Source organism: Pteropus medius, unplaced genomic scaffold (genome assembly GCF_902729225.1).
Source record: "Pteropus medius unplaced genomic scaffold, Ma_sr-lr_union100, whole genome shotgun sequence".
Lineage (NCBI taxonomy): Eukaryota > Metazoa > Chordata > Mammalia > Chiroptera > Pteropodidae > Pteropus > Pteropus medius.
Genome location: NW_024349224.1, coordinates 799,709 through 814,873, shown reverse-complemented (window position 1 = coordinate 814,873; position 15,165 = coordinate 799,709). Strand labels below are relative to the sequence as shown.

General features: G+C 39.4%; 1 protein-coding gene across 1 annotated transcript in view; it reads left to right on the top strand.

The window, feature by feature from the left end:
• URI1 (URI1 prefoldin like chaperone) overlaps nucleotides 1–15,165 on the top strand; it is a 52,365-nt gene that overhangs the window by 23,172 nt on the left and 14,028 nt on the right. The window contains exons 3-4 of the mRNA XM_039880742.1: nucleotides 2,248–2,326; nucleotides 3,373–3,508. Coding sequence (XP_039736676.1) covers nucleotides 2,248–2,326; nucleotides 3,373–3,508 — 215 coding nt within the window. The remainder of the gene's footprint in view (nucleotides 1–2,247; nucleotides 2,327–3,372; nucleotides 3,509–15,165) is intronic.

The following is a 15,165-nucleotide window of genomic DNA, read 5'->3' as shown; positions in this document are numbered from 1 at the left end:
GAAAACAATTCAGAATTTAGAAATCGCAACTCCAGTTTTAAACTGTCCTCCAATATGTTCACATTTTTGTTCTAGAGAGGGTTATTGATGAGTTTAAAACTGAATCTACTTCATTCGGAATACTGATACTGACTTCTTATATTACTTCTGCTCGACTCTGCTGTTCTTTTAACATAGAAAGAGATGTTTGGTTGAGAAGTCCCCTTTGTCCCAGTATAGTTACCCAGATAAGACGTACTACTGCATGCTAACTAACGTTAATGCTAGCTTTTCAACAGTCACAGGAATATTTAGACATCTAAGCCGATGTACGGTCGGTCCTTGAGCATTTGCACAATTACTTACCTGAAACACATGAACTCTTAGTGCTTAGTTGATTTAATAACAAATGTTTACTGTGTGCAGGCATTGTGCCAAGTTAGCTGTTTACAGTGTCCTGTTTATGGCTCATACCAGCCCTGTCTCCAAAGCCCCCTAAATGGGGACACTAGTCATATCAAAATGCATAGTCAAAAGCGGTAACTGCTTAACTGTACTCTCTTTGAGTACAACCCAATATTTGTATCAAATTGAATGAATTTAACACAGTGAAATCTTACCTTAGCGGGTAATAGTCTTCCTTAAAAATTTTAGAACTGGTGTTTTTCATGGAAAAAGGGTATCGGATGCCCAGTGCAGATGTTCAGTGCTAGGCGGGGCTGTTAAGCCCTTTACCTGTAGTTCTCTTGGACCTGTCGGATCGTGTGGCATCATTCCAGTTTGAGCGTCGGAGATACTGACGCTGGGGCTAAGTCATGTGCGTTGAGTGGTGGAGCTGGGATTCACCCTCTGGCCTGACCCCAAAGCCATGTTCTTTCGGGGACATAGCCCTGTGCCTGATAAAAAGGTTTTTAAAAATTATTTTATTCATATAAAAATTTATCCAGAAGGATGATCTTGCTTGAAAAAAATAGACTAGACATGTCACGTTTATAAAAAAGGATTTTGAGGGAAAATTTAGAAAAAGCCCTTGAACCCTCGAAAACGGAAAGGCTTGCTGGAGAGACGGAGGTCGGAAGACTGGGCTGCACTGTCCCAGGCCGCCCGCCTGCTGCCCTCCCCCCAGGGGGCATGGCCACAAGTGACAGCTACTGCAGGGTGTTTTTAGGATGAATAACATATGTGAAATTCCGTGATATTCTTTGATAGACGAAATGAGATCATTTTTATTAATTATGCCGCGGTTCCTTTGGGGAGCTAAGGAGTGACTGAAACCGATTCCGCGATGTTGAGAGAGCAGTCATTTTTATTATCTGGAGAGTGATTATCTCTGTTACAATTTATCTTGATTTCAATTTGACAATATCTCCATGCTCTTTTAAATTACTAGCCGAATCGCTGAGTTTTTGTTTTTGTTATTTTTGAAAATTGACAGGACCCTTCTGCTTTAGAAACTTGCAGTGCTCCGGCTCGCCCGCAGCCTGCACCCTGGCAGGGGCCCCTGGGGAGCCCAATCTCCAGGGGTTTGAAGGCGGCCCCTCACCGGCCCTTTCCGGTGGGCGTAAGCCGAGGGGGGCTCCCGGCATGGGGACGGGCGGCACCTCTGCTCCTACACAATCCCATCTTCTGGTCGTTTGGAATGAACGTATCAGGCAGCTGTTTCACTGTCGCATGAAACCAACTCCAAAGCCGAATGGAAATGCTCTTTGGCGTTAACGCTTCCCTGATCCTTCTGGCCCCTCGGTGATTGTCTCTCACCTTGACCACAGTAGCAGGAGTAACCCAGCGGTCGGTGACTCCTGCATTCGCCACCGCCAGAGTTCTGAGGACCGAAGCATCTGATCAGGCTTCCCGACCGTGATCGCGGCTCCACAGCCGGCGTTCGTTCACTCAGCAGCTTCCTCAAGCCTCTTCCTCCTTCCTCTGGAGCCCGTGGCCCTCCGGACACCAGGCCACCTTCCTTCACTATCTCCCTTAATGGCCGAGTTCTGTTTAGTCCAGATGACCTTCTACCTTGGGAAACACTCGCGCTCCCAGTGGGCGCGCGCCGCTCCCGGAGGCCAGAGCTGCTGAGCGTCTTCACTCTGATAAACGCGTGGGGCGAAAGCCATCGCTCATCTTCGTAAAAACGGGGTTTTTAAATGAAAAAATACTTTACTCTTTAAATTGCTGCAGTTAGGTCTTTGATTAGCTTGTCGTATGATACATGGCCTGCTCGGGGAAGTAATTTGTGTATTCAGTTAGTATTTGGTACGGTTTTGTCAACAGGAGGAAGGTGGATAACGACTATAACGCCCTTCAGGAGAGGCTCGGCACCTTGCCCGATAAGTTGTCGTACAATATCATGGTATGTTCGCCATGCGTGTCTCTTAAACGAGTGCGTTGTTTCTTGTAAAGATGTTACGTGTGTAAAGAAAATGTTTCCTTACCTTATGTGTGTCATTTCCCAAATTGCCAAGCTGATGGGCTGAATCAGGCAGCTACCACCACAAGGAAGGGTGGTTTTGTTTTACTTTATAGTAGCACACCAATTTAATAGTAATAGTATTTACTTCTTTTCCTTTGTTTCAGATTTATACTAAATTATCACATTATGGTGACATAAATGGCATGAATGTTAGCACACAATTTGACATATTTGGTATGCAGATTTACTGTGTTAGAAAATTGTAATTATGACAGAAATATGGCACTTAGTCGTTTCCTGTTAGCCAGAGCAGGAATAGACCATAATGTTATGTAATTCGCAGAATTAAACCCTAGAACATTGATTTTTATATAAAAAGGTACTGCTAATTTTTGTTTGAATGATCTTCATATCGGCATAGTGATCCATTCACGAGCCCTGGGTTAGACTCTTTCATTGCATAAATCTCTCTTTTCACGAAGACTATTCTTAATGACACTAGCCCAAATGCTTGGTAAAGGTATTGTTCTTTATTATACTGACCCAGATAGTTTGTAAATTTTGTAGTTTCGTTAATCCTTTTTATTTGTTCGTTCTTGCTTTACAAAAAAATGGCTATTTTATTGGAGACAATTTTTAGTTTTTTGAATCAAAGGTATTATTAATTTAGTATTTCATTACTAGTTTGCTTTCGAGTAGATTTATGAATGAACAAAAAGTATAAACATTCAGAGTCAATGCTAATTTCTCTGAGAGCTATATGTAAATGTGCTGATATCTTTATGTGCTTGATATGGCGTTAATTTATTAACCTGAAACAACTTTCTGTAGGTTTTCCTAGTGAAACTTAAATATGATGTTGAATTTCTGTGAAGTTGACATTTTTCGTAGTGTGTAGATAAAAAAGGCCTCAACATAGAGCTTTTAAGGCTGCTATATAGATTTTTTCTTAGTATTTTAAATTTTTTGTCTGTTTTTTTAAATAGGTACCATTTGGCCCCTTTGCCTTCATGCCAGGAAAACTCGTTCATACTAATGAAGTCACCGTTTTACTGGGGGACAATTGGTTTGCAAAGTGCTCAGCAAAGCAGGCCGCGGACTTGGTCGAACACCGGAAAGAACGTACGTACCAGTTACAAGTGATGTTTCTTTGGTAGGTGCGTATTGGGTCACAAAGTGCCAAGCCGATGGACTGTTTGTAAATAAAAGAACCCGCCATGGTTTATTAGTCCAGGCTGTCTGTGGTCCTGTTGATTGTCCCAGTTTGAGTAGAGCTAACATGCGAGAATGTGAGCTGGATAATGGGACATCTGGGTCGGAGTATCACCCATATTAGAATGTGAATTTTCAGAAACTGCAACAGGTAGATGTCTCTACGTGTAGTTTAGTGGCTAGAGGTTGGGGTTATCTTATATTTTGTAGTTGGTCTGTTCTAGGTACTTCATAGACCTTTTGGTTTTAGTACTTCAGTACCTAGAAGGAATTTACTTTCTACAATGAACTGAGAGAATCACTTACTTGCAAAAGTAAAAATCATTCTTAAACATGCTTTTTAGTTTGGAAGAAGTCATGTTTTCTTTTTGTGGAGAGGTGCTACCTGAAATGGCGCCCTTATACCTGTTAAGGGTTCTGAGGGCTCTGCCTTGTTTTATTGAGATGGTTCTTTAGTTTTGTTTACCTGTGATATTACAGGTTCGTGTACACACATCCATGTACACACATTTTTGTAGTTGGATGAGTTGGCTTGGGTTCTGGCTTAGTTGCATTTTAGAATTAGGTGTGTTAACCTGTGTTCTTACTTCTATAATAGCATACTTAAGTTGATAATACATCACCCCTCTTGCTTTTTAACCTTCCAGTTAACTGTGCATTTGAAAATAAATTTTTGAGGATCCTTCTACATAAATGAGGTCATATAGATAGAAAACAGCTGAGTTTTCTAAAGCTGAAATTATTTCACTTATACATGAGTGGGTACTAGTTAGAGAACTCATTTACTCAGTGAAATTCTGGGATCTATATTTGGAGACTAATTGCAAGTCAACTCCTATAAGTTTATAATTGATACACATTTTGATCTTTTTTGACACTAATCAGAATCTTATTGTTAGGCCTGTGTATAATTTCTGGCAATGATAATTCTTTTGGCATTAGTACATTAAAAGAAAGCATGTACATACGTTAGGAAAAAGAAAGGACATAATTCTTTCTTAAAGGGCTTTCTTAATGGGGAAGTCTTTATTTACTGGGGTAGCTCAGCTGATAAGAAATGAAAAGATCATAGTCTGTTGAAGTTTTTTCATTTTGATTTTCATATGGATAGTTCATCAAAGAAATCTTTAGACTCAATTATGACAATATATTAATGGGAGAATACTTTTAATAGAATAGAATAGAGCTCTAGAATACAGAAATACTTTTCGGTAAATCACTTTCCAGTGTTAAATGTGGTTTTGGGAATGACCAAATATAATGACTTTGGGGATCAATATTTATATAAAGTAATTTGCAGAATATGTACATATAAATTACGTTTGAAAACCTATTATGATAAAGTAATTCTAAAAAGTTGTTTTATTCATGCAGTTTTAAAATAATTTATAATAACTGAAGAAAATGTTTAGGCATATTGTACTTAATTTTTACTAAGAAAAGTACTTTATTTTTTTTAAGGCAGAAGAAATAAAACAAACATACAGTCACCTACCTCACTTTTGACAGGGTAATTGGGGAAGGTGAGGAGGTCATTGCATGTTAAAAACGTGGTCAGAATGGACAAAATGGATTTGACACAACAGCAGCAACAAGAGGCCTCAGAGGAGGAGGCTCTGAGGAGGGTGTCTTGCCCTTTGTGTTCATGTCCTGCATTTTTGCCATTTAACATGAATATGATCAGCTCTTTGAAGATTTTTTTAGTTTTTAAAATTATGAGAATGCAATTGACTTTTTATCTGGCGTGCTGTTCTAGGAGTTATAATCCACGTGCAGATTTGTTTAACTAGCGGCACAGTCAGGATACAGAACAGGGACAGGGCGCACCAAGTCAGAACACAGGGTTGCTCCTAAAACGCCCTCATGCTTCCCTCTCTTGGTTCCATCCTGCCTCCGCCCCTAAGGCCTGACAGCCACTCATCTGTCTCTATCACTGTTAATTTTATATTCCAGAATATCATATAAATGGAATCAGACATATGGAACCTTTTGAGACTGGTTTCTTTTACTTACCATAATGCCTGACCCAAGTCGTTCATGTGTCAAAAGTTCATTTCTTTTTACTGCTGAGTATCGTTCCATTATGTGCACGTACCACAGTTTTTCTTCCACGTTTTTGGCAGTTATGAACAGAGCTGTTGTAAACCCTCGTGTGCAGGATTTTGTGTGACTGTGACTTTTCATTGCTGTTGCTAAACCACCTGCAAGCGGGATTTGCTGGGTCACACGGCAGGCGTATGTTCAGTTTTTAGGAAACGCCAAGCCGTTGTCCACAGAGGCCGTATTGTTTGATAACTCCCCAACCCCGGCAGGGTACGACAGTCCTCGTAGCTTTTTGCATTCTAACCACCACATGGTGGTGTCAGTTTTTAAAATTTTAACCATTTGAATAGGTATATGGTGGTTTTAATTTGTACTTCTGTAATGGCTAATGATGTGGAACATTGATTCGTGTACTCATTTACTTTCTATGTATCCTCTTTCATCTGTTAAAGTCTTCCCATTTTGAAAAAATGGGTTGTACTCTTATTCTTGAGTTTTGAGAGTTCTTTATATATTCTGGATGCGAGTCCTTTGTTGACTATGTGATTTGCAGATATTTTCTCCCAGTCTGCATCTTGTCTTGTTTTTTTATTCTCCCAACAGTCTATCCAGAGCAAAAAAGCTTTTAATTTTGAAGTCCAGTCTATTACTTTTTTTTATTTTTATTTTTTTATGGATCAGCGTTTGGTGTCATAGCTAAGAACTCTTTGCCTTACCTCAATTCCCGAAGTTTTTCTCCTATGTTTTCTTCTAAAATATTTATAGTTGAATATTTTACACTAAGCTCTGTGATCCATTTTAATTTTCGAATCAGGTGTGAAGTTTAGTTCAAGGTTCGATCTTGTTACATATGGATACCTAAGAGAAACAAAGACATATGTCTGCACAAAAACTTGGACATGAATATTAATAGCAGCATTATTCATAATAGTCAGAAGGTGGAAACAACACAAATGTCTATCAGCTAATGAACGGAGAAGCGAAATGTGAACGTTGTTAGGCAAGAAAAAGAAATGCGCCTTGAAAGCGTCGTGCCGAGTGGAAAGAGCCCCCTGCGGAAGACCACGCATTGTACGATTCCACTCACGTGAAATGTTCACAATAGGCAAATTTATAAAAGACAAAGTAGCTTAGTGGTTGCTTAGGGTTAGTAAGGTGTTGGGGAGAGTAGAGAGCGACTTAGTTTTTTTTTGAAAATGATATATATGGACATGATACAAAATTTAAAGGATATTAATTGGAAAATAAGTATCTTTCCTTTTTCTGTCCCTAGCATCCATTTGGTCAACTTGTAGGCATCACTGCTGTCAGTATCTTACTTGTCATTTTGTGTGTTTACATCTTGTGCATTCCCAACCCACCATATACATAACCACTCAAATGGTAGCACACGTATTTTGCATCTGTTTCTGCAAAAAATGTTGGGATTTTGATAGGGATTGCATTGACTTTGTAGCTTACATTGGGCAGTATTCACATCTTAATATGAAGTCCTCCCATTTTTCCATTTATCTGTGTCTTTAAGTTCTTTCGGCAGCACTTGGTAGTTTTCCATGTAGAAGTCTTATGCTTCCATGGCTGAATTGATTACTAAATGTTTTATTTTTTTTGATGCTACTATAAAAGGGATTATTTTCTTAATTTCCTTTTCTGATTGTTCATTGCCAGTGTATAGAAAGGCAACTGATTTTTGAATGCTGATTTTGTATTCTGCAATTTTGCTGAATATGTTTATTAGCTCTTAACAGTTTGTGTGTGTGTGTGTAATGTTGAGGGTTTTCTGCATGTCAGATCATATCATCTGGCACTAGAGATAATTTTACTTCTTTCAAATTCGGATGCTTTTTCTTTTTCTTGCCTTATTGCTCTGGCTAAGACCTTCCAGTACTGCGTTGAATAGAGATAGCGATAGTCAGCATCCTCATCTTGTTCCTGATCTTAGGGGAAAAACCTTCAGTCTTTTACTGTTGAGTATGATGTCAGTTTGGATTTTTCATAAATGGCCTTTATTATGTTTAGGAATTTAATCTCTATTCCTAGTTTATTGAATATTTTATATCATGAAATAGTGTTGGATTTTGTTAAAGGCTTTCTCTGCATCAGTTGAGATAATTTTTTTTAACTCCATTCTATTAATGTGGTGTAGTATTAGCATTGATTAATTTTTATATGGTGAACCACCTGGGATTATCCAGCTTGGTCATAGAGTATACTTTTTTTTTAATGTGATGCTGCATTTTATTTGCTAGCATTTTTATCTAGTTTTATTGAGGCAGAATTGACATATATCCCGTATGAGTTTCAGGTGCATAGCATAAAGGTTTGACTTATGTATATTGTGAAATGATCACCTCTATAAGTTTAGTTAACATCCGTCATCTCATATAGATACCATCAAAAGAAATGGAAATAAAAAAAGAAAAAGATTTTTCTCCTTATGATGAGAACTCAAGGTTTACTGTTTTAACAACTGGCACGCCTATCATACGGAGCGGTAACTGTCGACACCATGTTCACGTTATGTAAAACTAACTTATCATTGGACGGTGGCACTTTGACTGCCTTCGATTCCCCACACTCCTCGTGTGCTAGCATTTTGTTGAGGATTTTTGCATGTACATTTCACCCTCGAACAACATGAGGGTTAGGGGTGCTGCGTCCCCCTACAGTCAGAACTCCGTCTATAACTTTTAACTCCCCTCAAACTTAATTACTAGTAGCCTACTGTTGGCTGGATGCCTTACTGATAACATGAACAGTCATAACACGTATTTTGTATGTTGTACGTCTTATGTGCCGCATTCTCACACTCACGTAAGCTAGAGCAAGCAGCGAGCTGATCGTGAGAACACATCGACGGTGCGTGTGTGTTCATCGGTGCAGCGAGTTTACATCATCTGTTTACCAGACGACCCGGCCGTCAGTGCCTGCCTCAGTGTTGTCTTATACGTTACAAAACATGGTAGATGTTATGTGGATTACTCACGCTAGACTTCAAAAATTAAAAGATAACGTGGAAAAGAAATTCACGTTTATAGGTATAATGATTCACACATTGATAACGAAGCAGCAGCAGTATGATCGCTTTATGGTAGCCTAGTGTAATCGATACGACTGCTTCTTGAGAGTCAGCCTGCACGCTGATGAATGAGTCATTATAAAATTCTGATGCCATGCAGCATTACCATCGTATTCAGTGCTGGTATATTTTTTAAAAAAACACTTACTTATAATGATAGGCTTACACACAGTTTCTCCAGTTACTAGAGAGAGTCATACTGTGTGGAAATCTAATTATTTGAAAGTAAAGTTATAAAACAGTAAGAAAACGAACACATGATTCATTTTACATTGAAAATCACTCACCTTATGCCTACATAAGGACAGGTTGCCCACTTCCATATGCGTTTGCACACGTGTTCTACATGATGAACACTTAGGTGGGGATGATGGCGATGACAAGACATCTCATACTGTTCTTGCCAGTTACCAGATTTTCACGCGAAGACACTCATGCACATACACACGTGAATAACTGTGTGGCATGGTGATCATTTGATAGTCCCCGAGTGGAAGTGGGTCACCGTGAGGGCCTCCATCCTCTTCGTCGTCACGTTGAGTGGACTGCGCGGGAGGGGCTGGTTTCGCCTTCTCGGGGCTGGTAGAGGCAGAAGTGGTGGAGGTGGGGGCAGGGGAGGGGAGAGAGGCAGGCACCCCGGCGTCACTTTACGGAGGTAGACCGTAACTTCTGCCTGACACTTTGCATTTTCGTTTCTCTAAAAATGCTTCTACAGGGTACCCCTCCTTCCACGGTTTGCTGTAGTCAGTGCACGTATCGTAGAAGGATCCGTGTCGTAAAAGAAGTCAGAAGCAGTCTCGAATGGTCGGAACCCTCCTGCCAGACGGTCTGGTGTCAGTTTGTTCCCTGGCACCGCTTCTGCCACATCTTCTTCATCGTCTGGCCCTGGTTCAGTGGTGCTCATCTCTGTCACGTGGTCCTCCGTTAATTCTTCTGGCGCGGTGTCTCTCAGGCTCTGGAATTTCCCTGAGATCCATATCTTGAAGCCTTCCACCCCACACCTTTTTTGCCACATCCACAATCTCTCCCACTGTTTCCTTGATTGGCTCCATCTTAAAGCGTGTGAATCCATATACGACATCTGGACAGTTTCCTTCAGCAGGAATTGATCACTTGCGGCTCGATGGCTCTTATGACTTTTTCTATAATAATAATGCGTCTTCAATGGTGCGATCCTTCCAGACTTCCATGATGTTCTTTCTGTCAGAGTTCTCATCCATAGTGTTGACAGTCCTTTCTGTAGAATACAGTGTGTAATAAGCCTTAAAGGTCTTCATGCCCCCCGATGTAGAGGCTGAATTAGAGGAGTTGTGTTTCGGTGGCAAATAGACCACTTCGATGCCTTCAGTGTAGGGTTTTGGGTGGCCAGGGGTATTGTCCAATATCAGAACTTTAAGAGACAGCTCCTTACTGGCAAGGTACTTCCTGACTTCAGGGACGAAGCATTGATGGAACTGGTCCATGACACGGGTTCCCGTTGTCCAGGCCTTCTTGTGGAACCACCGCTGGCAGCTGGCATTTATCTTCTCTCTTTAGGGCTCGGGGGTGAGCAGCTTTATAGACGAGGGCCGTCCTCACCACACACCTGACTGCATTTGTGCAAAACAGCAGAGTTAGCCTGCCCCTTCCTGTCTTAGATCCTGGTGCTTGCTTCTCTGCCTTACTAATAGTCCTTTGTGGCATTTTTCCCCCCCAGAATAAGGTATTCTTGTCTGTATTACAAACCTGTTTGGGCAGATATTCTTTCTCCTCAGTGATTTTCCTAATGGTGTCTGGGAGCTAATCTGTCGCCACTGGATCAGCAGAAGCTGCTTCTCCTGTTATCTTGACATTTTTTAAGCCGAACCACTTTATAAAATTACCAAGCCATCCTTTGCTGGCATTAAATTCTCTGGCTCTAGCTCCTTTACCTTCCTTTTGCTTCTGGTTGTCATGTAACGACTCGGCTTTTCCTTGAACAATGTTAGAGTCTATGGATGTGCCTCGTAGTGGTCCGGCCCCCACAGGGAAGCCGCGTTTCCATGCGAGATGCTGAGGTGTTTCATGTACGTAGGTTTTAGTATGCGGTATTTTCATTTTCATTGGTCTTAAGTTATTTTCGAATTTCCTTTGTGACTTCTTGTTTGACCCATTGATTAATTCGAGATTTTGTTAAATTACCATGTATTTCTGAAGTTTCCCCTTTTCCTTCTGTTATTGGTTTCTAGTTTTATTCCATTGTGATTGGAAAAGATATTTTGAATGGCTTTGGTCTTGTTAAAATTTTAGGCTTGTCTTATGGTCTATCATATGGCCTGTCTTGGAAAAAGTTCTGTGTTTCTGTGTATTCTCGTCCTGTTGGGGGCAGCGTTCTCTGGGCAGCAGGTTAACAACGTCGATCGAGCCCTCTGTTTCTTTGCTGCTCTTCTTTCTGGTTGTCGTGTCTTTTATTGCAGGTGGGGTATTGATGTCTCCAACTTTTGTTGGAGGATTGTCTGTTTCAACCTTGATTTCTGTCAATTTTTGCTTCATACGTTTGGGGCTCTCTCGTTAGGTATGTATATGTTTAAAGTTGTTGTTATCTCCTTGATAGATTAATAAAACTTTTATTAATACGAAGTATCTGTTGTCTCTTACAGCCTTTTTTGACTTAGTCTTATGTTGTCTCATTAGTATAGTCACTGCAGTTCTCTTTTGGTTATTATTTGCCGAAATATATTTTCTCTCCTACTTTTCAACCCATCTATGTTTTTAGATCTAATGTGAGTCTCTTGTTGACAGTGTATAAATTGTATTTTTTTTTTTAATCCGTTCTGCCAATCTGTCCCTTCTGATTGGATAGTTTAATCCAATTACATTTAGAGTAATTACTTATAGGGCAGGTCTTTTCTTTTTATTTGTTTTATTTGTGTTATAGCTTTTGTCTCTCATTTTCTTCATTACTGCCTTCCTTTGTGTTTAGTTGACTTTTTTTGATAGTAAAATGATCTGATTCCCTTCTCACTTCCTTTATTATTAATAATTTTTAGGTATTTTCTTTGTGGTTACTATGGAGATTACCATCTGAAGGTTATAACAATGTATTTTGAATTGATACTAACTTCAATCACATGTAAAAATTTTATGCTGTACATTTTCTTCTCCCCCTTTTATATTAGATTTTTATTCAGTGTGTACCTGCTTTAAAATGCATTTCTCTTTTATATTCTGTAGCAAATAAGGAGTTACATACCATAATGACAGTAATACTGGTTTTTATTTTTGTCCACGTTTACCATTACTGGAATTTTTTTTTTTTATCTTAATATGGTATGAAGCTATTGTCTAATGACCCCCAGTGAATTTCAAATTGAATAATTCCTTTTAGCATTTCTTGTAGAGCAGGGCTAATGATATGGAACTACTTTTAGTTTTTGTTTATCTGGAACTGTCTTAATTTTTCCCTCGTTTTGGACACATTTGCTGGATATAGGATTCTCAGTTGACAGTTTTTTCTCAGCACTCTAAATATTTCGGCCCACTGCCTTTCGGTTACCAAGGTTTCCGCTTGGAAATCCACTTACGTTCTCATTGAGGATTCCTTCTACGTGATGAGTTTTCTCCTGCTGCTTTTAAAATTGTCTCCTTATCGTTATCTTTTAGAAGTTTATGTGTTTTGGCGTGTGTCTCTTTGGGTTTCTTCCACTTGGAATTAGTGGATTCATGTCTTTCATCGAATTTGGGAGCTTATGGCCATAATTTCTTCAAATAATCTCTTCGCTACTTTTCCTTCTGAGAGTCACTTAATGTGTATATTCATCTACTTAATAGTATCCCACAAATCCCTTTGGGTCAGTTCACTTTTCATTTTTTTTCTTTCTGCTCCTTAGACTTGATAATTTCAAATATCCAGTCTTTAAGTTCACTGACTGTTTTTACTGCTGGCTTATTTATGTGCTATTGAACCTTTCTAGTGAATTTTTTCAACTCAAATTCAGTCATTAAATTTTTTTAGCTCCAGAATTTCTTTTGGTCCTTTTTATAATTTCTATATCTTTATTAATAGTCTCATTTTGTTCATACATTGTTTTCCTTATTTTCTTTAGTTCTTTATGTGTTTCCCTTTAGCTGTTTGAGCATATCGAAGACAATTGTTTTAAAGTCTTTGTCTAGTAAATCTGATTCCTGTGTTAATTTTCCTTAGGGATAATTTCTGGAGACTTACTCTTTTGAATGGGCCATGTTTTCCTGTTTATTGTTTGCCTTTTGATATTTTGATGAAAATAGCGCATTAGAAAAAGCAGCCACCTTTCCCAGCCTTTGCAGGCCCGTGAAGAGGATCTTCACTAACAAACTGGACATGCCCTGAGTTTTCGTTATCAACCTGAAGTAGAAAGTTGTGGTCATCCTGTGTTTTCTGAACTTGTGTCTTTCCTGGGCCTGTGTGTGGATCTTTAAATTTCTTATATACATGGCTGCTTTTGAATGTCTTAATTTCCCAAATTCTCACCTCAGCCTCTCTTTGCAGCCTCAGACTATATGTCTCATGGCTCTGTCCAGACTCTTGCCCTAGGTGTCTGCAGGTCTGTAGTGTCCCTGCAGCCTTCATGAGCAGTGTCCTCACTGAAATCTGGTCTAGGTGAGACAGTTCATATTCCATACGAACTTCAAGCTCCTAACCTCCTGCGTCTGAGCAATTTTTCAGGCAGCCATCAGATTGCTTAGAATGTTGCAAATAAGTTCTGGTCTGTTCTCTATGGTTCAACGAGGGAATTGGATGTGGGCTGGCACCTCTGCAGACCAAAACTGTTCCCTGTGTGTGTGTGTGTGTGCGCGCGCGCGCACGTGCGTGCGCGGGGGGCGGTTGGGGAAAGATGAGTGAAATGCCATGGAAGTTCCTGCCATTTCTGACTGTGACTTTTTCTCGAGTGTTTGCTTGGTTGCTGTGGACCCTTGACTGTTTTTCAGAGCTCATATAATGTCTTTTGGTTAGTTTCTGTGTTTTTTGTTGTTGTCATTGTTGTTTTGACGTTTCTTTTTGGGAGAACACGGGCTTGGAGCTTTTTAGTCTTTAATTTTGTTCCTTGTTCTTTTAAGGGAAGATTTTATTTTTCCTTGAACATAAGAAATTTCTGAGCATGTTTGAACAAGTGTAGTGAGTGATAAGCAGTTTAACAGAAGGAGGAAGTGAGACAGGACCTTGGAGGTGATGCTATTAAAAGCATAGGCAAAAAATGTAACTTTGAAAAGTATCAATGAAAAAGAGTAAGAAGCAGGATAGGTGAAGAATATTTGGGTTAGAGAAGTTAAAGATTCAAGTCTTTACAGTAATAAAGTTAGATTATTTGTTCAGACGCAGGAGGTTAGGAGCTTGAAGTTCGTATGGAATATGTACTGTGGGAAATATGATAAGGCATCAATGAAGGTTTACGATTTGTATTAGGTGATATGTGTGTTCTTGAGTGTCCTCAGTGAGGCATATCTTAAATGCATTGATATTTTATTAGAAACTATAAATTTATGATTTTGGTTTTATCTACATAGTAAACATACATAGCTTTAAAACATCATGTACCTTCGTAATGCATATAATGACAAAGCAGCAGGGTCTCGCCCAGATGCTTTGAGCTGCCTGTTCCCACTGCCTAGGGATTATTGCTTTCAGTCCTTTGGCTGATCTTGTGCTCAGCTCTTTTTTATCTGTAGTACCCAAGTAATTTACATGTTCTTTTTTCGTGTTTTTTTTTCTTTTTTCAATTTTGTGTACAGTAAGCCCTCATGTAACATTGTCAGTTGGTTCTGCGAAATGTATAAGAAAACCAATTTTACCAAAGGCTAATTGATATAAACAAGAGTCAGATTCCTATGGCATCTCATCAGCGTTATAATGAAATGATGCTGAAGAAAAAATTTTATTCAAGGACCTGCCGTGTTATCTGTTAGCTCCCTGCCTATAATAAAGGGGAGCATTTAGATCAGTTTCGTTTTTCTCCCATCCATGCTCCCCAATCTTTTCAATATTGTTTTATTACACTTTTTGTTAAGCCAGTGTTCATACTAGATGTAATTTCATTTCCATTCTTGAATGGCGTTTCATTTGAAGTTGACTGCTTTCGTCGTTTGTTGCATAATGATATGTGTCTGTCATTAATTCAGTCAAACACTTTCATTTTTGCCTTAGAGACCTCTGTACTGGAGTTCTTGCTAGTCTTGCTTCGATTTGCACTGGCTCCCACGTTGAACGCAGGGCAGCCATCTTCCTGGTGTCGCCCTTTATCATCCCCACGTCTGTGCCTTGCGCTTAGTCTGTTTTTTGGCTCCTGTAGCATCTTCAGGTTTTACTTTTGTTGGACTAATGGCCTTTCGTAACTTTGGGGAGATACATGGGAGATATATTTCTTGAAAATATTTTTTGTATTCCTGCTTTTTGTATCAGACTGTTTAGAACTCTAGGTTTTAAATGATTTTTTTCCTCAGAAATTTCTGT